Raw genomic sequence first — 11,712 nt, 5'->3', positions numbered from 1 at the left:
AAGCAGAAACAAAACTGCTGCTGACCCATTGTGTCACTCTCCCTCTATGCCTCGGTTTCCTTATTGGTCAGTTGGGGCCCAGAGGACTCCAAAGCTCCCTCCTCGCTTTGCCACTCCACGGTCTGTGCTTTGGGGCCCTCACAGCGGTGACAGCCTGGGCTCTCAGGCCCCTGCCAACTCAACATAATCTGTATTGGGTGTTCTAAGGGCCCCTCGTGGCTCTGCTCTGCCCAAGCAGCTTTCTAAGGCCCTGGGCTCTGCTCCTGGGCTGTGGCCCCGTTCCCCACCTCCAGACACCCCCTTTGCACGACCATTGTCTGTTTCTTTTCTTTAGCTTTAATATCCATATGGGGGAGGTGTCCCTAGAGGAGGTGGGGCTCCAGATGTGCCCCCCTACTAAAGGGCTAAAACTGGAAGGAGTAAAAGGGGGAAGAGGCGTCTTGGGCAGCATCCCCTGGAGTCAGGGCCCAGAGGAGGGCCTGCCCCCACTGGTCCGAGGGCCCGTCCAGGTGTCTGGCAGCTGTCACTTCTCCAGGTTGGCTCTTCTCTGCTGCAGCTTCCTTTCCAGTTCCTCAGTAATATCTGCCCATCAAAAAAGGACGGTACAGTTGGCTTTGTCTCTCTTCCACCCCCCCCCAGTTTGGCTCCTCCCACCCCCATCCCCTGCCCCTCACCTGTGGAGATAGACGGGCCAAAAGGAACCTTGGGCTGGGAAGAGGCGGGGGCAGCTTTCCTGGGCCCACAGAGGCCTCTGGGCTCTGGGAAGGATAGGGAGAGGCAGTTGAGGGTTCTGTGGGCCCAGCGTGCTGGGGGTCACATGTGAGAGGGACGGAGCCCTACCTGTCTTGGTCTTGTTGGGCACAGGAGGCACTTTGGGCAGTGGCTTCCCTGGTTTCTTGGGTTTAGGGCCAGCCAGCAGGCATTGGGGCAGTGCTGGGGGGGGGGGGAGGGAGAACAGAAGTCATCATGTTATTTAGCCCAAGAACAGACCTTGCAGACTCTGAGGGGAACAGATGGGGAAACTGAGGCTGGAAAGGGGAAGAGGTCTTGCCCAGGGTCTCCATGGAGTGAGCTGCCAAGCTGGGATTCCAGGCTGCGTCCCTTGACTCGGCATTCAGGGCTTTTTCAATTGTACCATCCGACCAGCTCTATAATAACTGGTGACATCGGTGATTAAACCTCACAAGTCTGGAGCTTCCATCGTGACAGAGAGGAGGGAAGCCCAATTGTCCCCAATTTCTAGGCCGAGAGCAGAGGTGGCTCCTCAGTGGCGGGCTCCAGCCAGGGCTCATGGACGTCCAGCAGCTTTGGAAGGTCAGAGGCAGCAGAAGAGGACAGGGAGGGGGGAGAGGAGATAGCCCTGGTCCCCCACCCTTTTCCTTGACCCCTCCCCCAGCCTTGCCCAGGACAGCAGTTCCTTCTCACCAGGAGCCTTCAGGCGGCAGAGCTGGGCCATTTCTGTGGGAGGATGCAGGATGGCCAGGACCATGAAATGGAAGGAGAGGTTGGAGTTAGTTGAGATGTCCCCACAGTTGGCCCCTTTCCCTGCCCCCCAGCTCACTGCTCAGGAGCCCTCACCATCTTCATTCACATATTGGGTGGTGGGCTCATCACTGATAGGGATAATGTAGTTCTCATCCTGAGCAGGCACGGGTGGCACAGGTGTGGGCAACCAGGGGGGCTTGCCCAGGCCAGGCAGCTGCTGGATCTGTTGAGCTTCTCCTCCAGAGAGAGAAGGACCCAGAGGATGAGATGTACCTAAGATGAAAGAAGGGGCAACTGTCTTTTTTAGCCACATGTAGAAAAATCTCAGAATGGTCCAGGCTAGAAGGGCCCATAGAAATCACCTCACTTACAGAGAAGGAAACAGACCTAGGGAAAATGGCTAGTGTCAGGGCAAAGAATTGAATGCAGGACTAGAATCTTTGATTCCAACAGGTTTTTTCTATTTTCCCACACTCCCATGAGTCTTTCTGTGTGTGCCCATGTTCATGTGTGTATTCATGTGTAAGCACCTGTGTATCCTTGCATACCTAATCCTAGTTTACTATATTATCAGCTGCACGACTTCCAAAGTTCTTTCTTCCCTCTGTAAAAGAGGTAAGACAAACTATTATTCCCCATTCTATGGTTGAGGAAATAGAGGCTCAGGGAAGGAAAGTTAAGTTACCCAGAGTCACAGCTTTAAAATGAAGTTAAGACTTAAACCCCAGCCTAATTCCTATTCCAAGGCCCTTTCTGCTGAACCGAGCTGCCTGTTGACACACACGTGTCTATGTGCGCATGCACAAATGTACGTTCACATTTGTATGTAAGTACGTTCTAGGGATGTGTAAACAGCAGCTCCCATGTCCGTAGTGCTTCAAGATTTACCGAACACTTTTGTCAAAATCCTAACAGACAGGTGGAGCTAAGTAGCACGCATTGGCTGTATTTTTACTGAGGAGGAAACCGTTTGCCCCTGGTCACACCTAACTAATAAGGTGGGATTGGAACTCGGTTCTCCTGACTCCGAGAACAGCATTCAAGTCTATGGGGCTCTTAAATGCCTCTTTTCAAATCTTCCTCCAGCTGCCAGAAAGGTAACATCTCCCTCTTCTGAGCCTCTACCCCCAAAATGTGATTCTGATAGATGTCTCCTCATGTTGTGATTCCCACTGTAATTGTGTCTTGTTCCCAAGCTCAGCTCCTGGAGGGGGGGCTTATGGTCGTCATGATTGTAACCCACCCCAAGGGTCTGTTCTCAGTAAGTGTGAACAAATGTATTTAAATGAAGGAATGAATGCTTGTATCCACGCGCGTGTGCTCATGTCGTGTGTGTTCTGTGCATGGAATCATAAAGACGGGGCAAGAACGGCCGCAGCGGGCATCGTGTGCGGCCTCTCCTCCTTACAGCAGCCCGGGGAGGGTCACACGGGAAGGAAGAGGCACAGAGCCCCCGAACTCTCGCTTCCCTTTGCTTCTACCGTGGCTGCCAGCTTGCTACCGCGGGGGAGTGTAAGAGAGGGGGCAGGCGCTGATCCGCGCGGGGATCTCCTTGGGAAATCCTTGGCTCTAGGAAGCCCCGGACTCCGGCCTCCCCTCCGGTTTTGCGCGCTTTCTCTTACCCGCTTGGAAAGCGGAGATGATAACCCCGACCGTGGAGTCAAGGACGAAGTTTGGGAAAGTGCCGGTGCCGGAGGGGCGAGTGGCAGTGGCGGGAAGTGTTCCCACCTTGTGCGGGGGGAGAAGGGGAAGGGGGCTTCACCTGGCACCCGCGGGACCGGAGGCTTGGGCACTGTCCATGCGTTCTCTCCGTTCTCCTGGTTGGCCTCCACAAACCCTAGAACAGAGGAAGGGGCCGGAGAGCCCAGAGGAGGAGGGGGAGCCGGGTCAGAGCCAGCTCGGCACAGGAAGGAGGGGGCAGCCCCGGGGGCGGGGCGCAGCATGGGGCTACCCTCTTAACGAGGGCGAGCTTCGGGACCACGAGAAGCCCAGCCCCAGGGGACCTCACCGGCTCGGGAGCCAAGACCTACCCAAGACCTTCTCATAGTCTTCGTCTGGGTAGAAGGGCACCAGAGCCCCCTTGGTGTTGGAGACAAAGTAGTTCACTACGTCATGGAGAGAAGCGCAGGAGACCTGGGAGAAGAGAAGGAGTCAGGGGCGGCAGCCCATCCTTCCAACACCTTGGAGAAGATGGGACATCCCGAGAATTTCCCGGGGAAAGAACCCAAGACCCCGCCCTTGAGCGCGTAATATGCTCCCGGCTCCGCCCCACTCACAGCTAAGCCCCGCCCACAGGGCCCTCTCCGTCCGGTTAGCGTTTATCAGCTCCCCAGGCTCCGCCCTCATAGCCCCGCCCCCAGACGTGGCTCCCCCCTCACCGGCTCCTCCACGTCGATGACGTAGCCGAGGCTCTCGCGCTTCACCTTGTAGTGTCTCACCACCTCGGCCCTGCAAGAGCAGCAGCACGCGCCCCCGCCTCACTGAGCCTGCCCGCTCCATCCCTCCCGCCCCCTCCCGGGGCCGCCCTCCGGCTCCGCCTCCTGCTCCCATTGGCGCCTTGTTGGAGGGCTGACGGGATGGACAGGCTCGGCCCCGCCCCCTGCCCCAGCTTACCCGTTGAGCGTCTGGAGGGTGGTGATGGAGAAGCCTCCTGAGCGGTCGCTCCCGGGCCGCAGAATCATGTTCCCGCAGTCCGGGGACCTCTCCAGGAGCAGCTGCGCCTCCACCCGGCTCACGTTCAGAAAGCAGCTTTTTGGGGTGGGGGGAAATCGGTCACCTCCCCGCCCAGCCCTGAGTCCCCGTCCCACCTGGGGGAGCCGAGGCAAGCCATTTCATAAAACCATGGCTAGGCGTTGTAACAGCGCGTTAAGATTTGCAAAGCACTTGGCACGTATCATTCCGTTCGAAACTCACAATTCCGGGAAGGGGCGCTATTGTGATCCCCATTTTACAGACGAGAGCATTGAGGCAATTAAGTCACAGCTCAGTGACTGAGGCTGGATAGGAACCTGACTCTGAAACGAGGTGGCCTCTGAGCTGCCCACAGCTGCAATCAAGCCCAGTCTCCGCGCGGTAAACCCCACAGCCCTAATTCTGAGCCCCGCCCCCAGCCCCAGGCTTGTCTGACCCCCCCCCCCATAATCCTCAGGCCGGCTCCCCCCCCTCCCAAATCCACACGGGGCTTTACACAGAGAAAGGATTCCCCCTCGCTCCTCACAGTCTGATTCAAAAAATCCACCCCCCTCCTCTTGCAGATGGGGAAAAGTGTACCTCCAAAGTGAAGGATCCGCCCAGGCCCCATAGAGGCAGCGCTGGAGCTGGCACAAGAACCCCAGGGCTCCCAGGGCTCTGGCTCCCAGTTCTGGCTTGGCCCTCCCTGCTGCTGTTAACCACATTCCCCTCCTCGTGATTTAGCTTCTGGACAGGAGCCCAGTCCAGGACTAAGTCCCTCTACCCATAACCTTTGTGCCCTTAACTCTTGCTTGCCTCCGACTTTCACTTCTCTTTGGTCCCCTAGCACCTTCCAACCTGGACCCCGGCTGCCTCCTGGGCAAGGAGGCTGAGCCCTGCAGGCAGGAGACTCACGAGGGCTTCTCCTGGGCCCGGCGATCCTTTTCCTTGGACAGGGCCTCAGCCATCATGTACTTGTGTCCCGGCAGCAGGGTCAGGTTGGACGGGACCTTCAGCTGCAATTCAATTCAGTGTCAGCTTATTGGGCTGCTTTCCTACCTCCCCTCCCTCTAGCTGGGCCACCCTACAGAGGTGCCAGCCCCAGATAGATTTTGTTCTGGGACTGTCTTCTTGTGGGAGGCAGAGGAAGAGGCTGGAGCTGGGCCCTTCCAATCCTGGAAGGGAGGGATACTGGAAGGGAACGGGGGAGTCTTACCTCCACCACTGTCATGATGAAACCCTTCCACATCTCCCGAGACTCCAGGCTGTCCACCTACAAATAGGAACTAGGAGGGGGCTGGTGGCCAGGGGCTGTGTCCCCTTCCCAATTCCAGCCCCAGGAAGCCTTTACCTTGAATCTGATCTCCTGACCTTCCAATGACAGGCAGAAGTGAGTGCCTGGGTCCTTAGTGCAGCTGCCCTTTGGGGGCTCATCTGTCAGTGCCAAAAAGTTGCTCAGGTCCACCTTCTCCACATACTGCAGGGAATGCCAGGATCTTAATCCTCCCTTTCTGTGGGAGAAGGGGCTATATTTCTGGGGACCCACCCTGTTCCCAGAACTACACTTTCTGAAATGCTCTATCCTCCTGGATTAAATCACAGACTCAAAGAGAGGGAGGTTTATAATCATTTTACAAAAAGGGGAACTGAGACCCAGGCAAGGGATATATCAAAAGACACATTGCTACTAAGTGGAAGAGCTAGAATCAGACAAGGTCTAGTTTGGTCCAAACCTTAAATTTTTCCCACCAAGAGTTAGGAAAAGGTCTTGCCCAAACCAGCTGTGAATAAATGAGAGATGGGTATGTAGAAGGAACCATTGTGTGTGTTTGAAAAAAGTTTGGGATGTTTCATCCCTTCTTCCTTACCTGGGGTTCCCTGTTGCTGTTGTAGAGAAAGATAGTGAGACCCTGGAGGCCAGCCCAGAACTTTTTATAGTCCTGAGGAGGAAAGAGGGAGAGACAAACATGAGAAAAGGAGATAAGAAGAAAGCCCCTTCTTGCTTCAGGTTGCCCCATTGGCCTCCTCTTGCTCTTGGCATCTTCTATCCACTCACAGATGAGGAACTCTCTAGACTTTATGTTGAAGTCATATGTGGGCTGGCAAATGCTTTGATTACCCAAGGGAACCAGATTTGGAAGTCATGGCTCCAACAGATTATATGGAGACCATGCTAAAGGCACTGCTTCATTCAGTCCACAAAGTGGTCATTATGGCTTCATCAGTTAATGTTAAGAACCATGTTAAGATCACAGATTTACCTAATCTCAGAGTTAGATAGACTACATTAAGCTCCGTGACCCTAAAAAGGTCCTCAGAACAGAGAATCTTCTGGAGGAATTCTAGGGATTACCTAGTTTAATTCCTCTGTTTGCTAGAGGAGGAAAATAAGGCTCTGACAGGAGAAGGGTCCCACAGTATAACAGGAAAGAACTGGGAAGTGGATTCAAAGGCTCCCAAGTCACAGTTTCCGATCTCCTCTCCTTAAACTTACATATTCCTATTTGCTATATGGGTATGCTAAGAGTCCACACACACACACACACACCCCCCTCCCAAGGTCCTGATATCCTTCCACCCTTTCTTAGTGCAGCAAACAGCTCATGATCAGGAGAGCAGGGGTTCCTGTCCTCAACAACTTCCCTTTTCTATCTGCAGAAAAGCTTGAAGACAGAGACAGAGAGGAGGAGGGAAAAAGACAGAGAAAAAGAAAAGAGATGGAGGAGGGAAAGAAAGAGAAGGGAAAGGGAGAAAGAGAGAAGGAAAGAGAAAGAGGAGGGAAAGAGAGAGAAGGGAAAGGGAGAAAGAGAGAAGGAAAAGAGAGAAGAGGAAAAGAGACAGGAGGGAAAGAGAAAAACAGGAAAGACAGAAATAGAAGGTACAAACAATAAAAGATGGAAAAAGAGGAAGGAGACAGAAGGAGAGAAAGACAGAGGGAATGAGAAACAGAAATAGGAGGGAAAGATAGAGACAGATAGAAAGGAAAGAGACAGAAACAGAGAAAGGAAGAAAAGAGAGACAGGAGAAGGGAGAAACAGTGAAAGATGGAAAAAGAGAGACAGAAGGAGAGAGAGGAGAGAAAGAGAGAAAAAAGAATGAGAAACAGAGATAGGAGAGAAAGATACAGAAATAGGAGGGAGAAACGGAGGGAAGAGACAAAGAAGAAAAAAGATAAAAAGGAGAAACAGTGAAAGGTGGAAAAAGAGACAGAGATAGGAGAAAAACAGACAAAGAGAAGGAAGAGTCAGAGACAGATTCTCTTAGACAAGACTTTCCTGGCACCACAGTCCATTGCTCTGGAGCCTGGCTATATAGAGCTCCATTAACCCCATTGCCCTGAATGGGTCTGTCACAGCGAAAAGGGGTTTTTAGAACAGAGAATGTCCTAGAAGGAATGCTAGAGATCCATCTAGTTCAACCTCCTTGGTTGACAAAGAAACAAAGGCTGAGACAGAAGGCTCACTCAGAGAATTAGTGACAGAACTGGGAACTGGATCCCAAAGCTCCTCACTCCCGATGCAGAACTCCCAATCCTAGCCCTCTTGATGCCCATCCCGTTAACCTTACCCTGTCTTTTGGTCCCTTCTTCTCCAGGAAACCCTCATAGTAGTGAGAGGGGAGGGATGGCTTGGATTTCGGGACCCTGGGCAGTCCTGGGGCGGTGGCCATGGCTGTGAGAAGGAAGGGGCCAGGGATCCCAGAGCCCAGGAGCCGGGCAGCTCCCAGACAACAGGAGCAGGAAGCAGAGGAACAGGTTCGAAAGGGAATTTCCTCTCCCTCTGCCCCGGGTGACCCAGGGCCCTCCCTTCCTCCCTCCCTTCCCAGAAGTGATTGGGTGTGGAATCGCAGGTACCGGGGATCATTGGCAACTTTTCTGCTTCTCCTGCTCTGTGAACTAAAAAGGGCTTAGAACAGAAAACGTCCGAGCTGCCCTGTCCTTATCACTCTCTTCTCTAGGGGCAATGCTTTTTTTTGATTCCCCTCTTACCAGTCAAACCTCTCCTTTTTACACTTCTTTAAAGAACCTGCTCTTCATTCAGGTCACACCCACTGACTATGAGTATCACTCAAGGTCCTGGATCCTCTTCTCCCTCTGCACTATTTCACTTGGTGCTCTCATCAGCTCCAGTGACATCCTTATACAAATGACTCTCAGGACTTTTATTTAGCCCTAACCACCCTCCTGCTCTCCATTATCATTCTCACCTGCCTATTGGGAGTTTTAATGTCACATAGAAATCTTAAACTCAATTATGTGCAAAACCAAAGTCACTAATCTTTCCATCTCTTCCTGCTTCTTAATTACCATCCAACATACTGACATCCTCCCAGCCATCCAACCTCGGAGTCATCCTCTGGCTCTTTCACCCTCCTCCCCATAGCCCATCTCTTGTATATACCTTCTCCCCTCTCATCCTCCTGCCAAGGAGTGTCAGGCCCACACCAGCTCCTACCTGGGTGATTGCAAGAGCCTTTGGATTGTTCTTTATGCCTAAAGTCTCTCTCCACTCCACTCCACCCTTAAGTTGTTTGTCAAATGATCCTCCTAAAGTGCAAGAATATTTCCTACCACCATTACCATTTGACAAACTTCAAAAACTCCCTGTTATTCCAGGAGATATAAAATCCTCCATTTGGCCTTAAAAGCCCTTCATAACCTGGTGCCTTCCTACCTTTCCTGTCTTCTTACACCCTACTCTTTTCCATGTATTCTTTGATCTAATGACACTGGCCTCTTTACCATTCTTTGAATAAAAGGCTTGATCTACCAACTTGGAGCATTTTCTTTGGCTGTTTCCCCCTGCCTTGAATTTTCTCCCTCCTCATCCCCATCTCCTTGATTCTTTGGCTAAACAAGTCTCAACTAAAATCCTATCTTTCACAGGAATCTTTTCTGGTCCCCCTTAATCCTAGTGTCTTCCCTCTTTTGATCATTTCAAATTTATCCTGGGGTGAAGGGAAGAAAGGAGGGAGAGCTTGTTTAAATGTATTTTGGGGGGTGTTGTCTCTGCTGTTAAACTGTTCCTTGAGGGCAGGGGCTTTTTTTTTTTTTTTTGGCCTTTCTTCATATTCTTATATACATATACATACATATATATGTAGGGGTGAAAAGCCTATCAAACTTAATGATAGCTGTTGTCCAAAAAACAAATTTAAGTTCAACTTTAAATTTAATTCAAGTACTAACAAATGTAACTTAAATTTAAGTGCTACCCAAAGGGGGGGACAACTCTTTTGATACGTAAACAAACTTACTTAGAGGATAATGAAATATACACAAATCATTGTAGGCCTAAAAGCAGCCACCAATAAGAAAGCGTTAAAGCTCAAACTCACCTGTCATTTAATCCCAGCAATCCATCAAAATCCCTACACCCAATGTTGGCCAATTCTATTAATAGTTAGAAGATATAATATATATACATGAATTCATGCCACGTAATAAGTAGAGGGCTTAACAAATGTTGACAGGATTGTCTAAATCATTGATTTGGAAGAGAACTCAGCAGACTTCCAATCCAGTAAGAATCCCTACATCATCATCGAAGTTTAGTGGTTATCTAATCTTTGTTTGAAGTCTTTAAGGGGTAGGAAACTCCCTCCAACATAAGGCAGCCCCATTTCATTTTGTAATTGTTATAGCTAAACATTGGGCCAGAATCTTTCTTTCAATAAGATGGCACTTTACAAACCTAATGTTTAGGTTCACAAATGTGAGTTGTTTTTATAGCCCTCATTGCTTCCAGTTCTGTCCTCTAGGGACAAACAGAACGTTTCCAATATTTCTTCTCCATGATAGCTCTTCACATTTTTGAACGCATTTATCACATCCACTTTTTTTTTTTTCATTTTAAAAATGTTTTAAAATTTCGATTGGTCCTCACATGTTATAGTCTAGAGCCCCCCTATCCTCCTCTGAATAAACCATAGTTTCCTCAATATTCTGTCTCTTCCTCAAATGTAGCACTCTAAAATGAATGTAATAGCCTATGTGCGGTCCGGCCAAGGCAGGGCGCCAGAACTATATCCTCCTCTGATGGGGATTTTATGCTTCTATGAATGACATTACATTACCTCTTTAAGCAATTATGCAAAATTGTTGATGAATAAGGTCCTTTCAGTCCACTAAAAACCTCAGATCCTATTCACATAAATTGCTAACCATGTTGTCTCTTTCATAGTGTTATTTGTGCAATTGATTTTTTCGAACCCAAATATGGTCTTCACATTGGTTTCTACTGAATTTCTTGTAGATTTAGCACACTTCTCTAGCTTGTTAAGAAGTTTTGCTTTGTTCTGATTTTTTGGATGCATTAGCTGTCCTATCTTTGAGTCTTCCAGAGGTCACAAGAAGTTCTCCTGGTAGAGATCAATCAAGCTGGAATCCTATAATCCCAATTCTTAGTTTATAGGGCCGCTGGCTCAACAGGTGAGCGTTGCCTTATTTGACTCGGGTCCCAGCCTTCAAAACCTTGCATTTGATGTATCCCCAGTGCTGCTGGGAGCCCTCTCCAGCTCTTTCTATACTCTTCTTTGTAAATTCCTTGAGTATAGGGACTCTTATTTGCTTGTACTTGTATCCCCATTCTAATGAGAAGCAAGACCCGTGAAAATGATTATGGTACAAGAGAGAATGAGAAATGCTCAAAATCTAGAGCAAAAAAAAATAAATAAATAAATCCAGAGACAGCTGTAAAACTTCTGCAGAAACCTCTAGCATCACTTCCTTTGGGAATTTATCATGGCACTTTGACCAGGATTGGCAACCTAGAAACTTCTATTGTAAAAAGCTGTAATAGCACACGTTACCCATACATATAACCTGTAAATAAAAGGCTATTAAATTTAAAAAAAAGAAAAGAAGCTGAATCGCGAGGGCGGGAGATGAGCCCTGGGACAAGACACAGGAGGCGGGAATCGGAGGGAACGGGGAGCTCGGGGCTACGGCCCCTGGGCACTTCCGGGTCGGGATGCTGTGATGTGGTGCTTCAGGTCACTTTTCCCTCAAACTCGCGCTCCCGACTGATGCTGTGATGTGGTGCTTCAGGTCACCCCCCCCCCCCCCCCGGGGGGGGAGCAACGGGAGTAGGAATGACAAGGAACCTAATACACTTGGGCAGGGGACTCCTGTTCTCTGCCCGAGGTCACAGGAACAATGAGCAGGAGTGAGCCGGACTGTGCAGGGCTAAGTGTGGGAAATGCAGAACGGCTGGAGACAGAAAGGGCTCTGGAGGCCTTCCAAACACCTGGGAGGGCCCAACATCAGGGCCACGTGAGCCGGAAAGGTGTCAAACGCTCAACAACTAGGTCCTGCCTCGAGCCCCAATTGGCGGGACGGGGAAGTGGAGTGGCTGCTGATTGGCTAGGGCGGTCCAGAAGCTCCTGTTGTTGGGCTGCTTGAGGTCTGTGGATGCTAGTGATTGGTCGAGAAGGGAGACGCTTTCTATCAGTGACGGGGCCGTACCTGAAGGCTTTCTGCCACGATTGGCAGGTGGCCGCGGCTCCGGGACCAATCAGCGCGAGGGAACTCCGGGTCTCCGGGTGGGAGGAGGCGGG

General features: G+C 50.6%; 1 protein-coding gene across 2 annotated transcripts; it reads right to left on the bottom strand.

Annotated features, from left to right (window-relative positions):
* Positions 1-320: 320 nt before the first annotated feature.
* On the bottom strand, positions 321-11,707 carry STAP2 (signal transducing adaptor family member 2). 2 transcript variants are annotated; one of them, XM_031947834.1, is made up of 14 exons: positions 11,621-11,707; positions 6,024-6,095; positions 5,507-5,632; positions 5,372-5,420; positions 5,071-5,171; positions 4,099-4,233; positions 3,864-3,933; positions 3,516-3,618; positions 3,248-3,322; positions 1,579-1,758; positions 1,426-1,458; positions 841-933; positions 675-758; positions 321-582 (listed from the first exon to the last, which is right to left on the bottom strand). In XM_031947834.1, exons 3-14 carry the CDS (start codon positions 5,587-5,589, stop codon positions 524-526), a joined length of 1,065 nt encoding a protein of 354 aa, XP_031803694.1. In that variant the 5' UTR covers positions 5,590-5,632; positions 6,024-6,095; positions 11,621-11,707; the 3' UTR covers positions 321-523. The 2 variants fall into 2 exon arrangements, with proteins under 2 accessions (XP_031803694.1, XP_031803693.1); XM_031947833.1 differs by lacking the exon at positions 11,621-11,707 and adding an exon at positions 7,723-9,182 and having other exon boundaries at positions 5,372-5,428.
* Between the last annotated feature and the right edge of the window lie 5 nt (positions 11,708-11,712).

The sequence above is a fragment of the Sarcophilus harrisii genome, chromosome 1 (assembly GCF_902635505.1).
Source record: "Sarcophilus harrisii chromosome 1, mSarHar1.11, whole genome shotgun sequence".
Lineage (NCBI taxonomy): Eukaryota > Metazoa > Chordata > Mammalia > Dasyuromorphia > Dasyuridae > Sarcophilus > Sarcophilus harrisii.
Note: the sequence above shows the minus strand (reverse complement) of the source record. Positions and strands in the feature narration are given on the sequence as shown.

Bases quoted from the DNA above. Each gene is read 5' to 3' on its own strand.
- STAP2 (XM_031947833.1), bottom strand. From the start codon at position 7,824: ATGGCCACCGCCCCAGGACTGCCCAGGGTCCCGAAATCCAAGCCATCC. The intron at 6,096-7,722 runs GTAAGGTTAACG...TTTCCTCCTCAG, and splicing joins AGAAGGGACCAAAAGACAGG to GACTATAAAAAGTTCTGGGC. The intron at 5,429-5,506 runs GTAAAGGCTTCC...TCCTATTTGTAG, and splicing joins GTCAGGAGATCAGATTCAAG to GTGGACAGCCTGGAGTCTCG.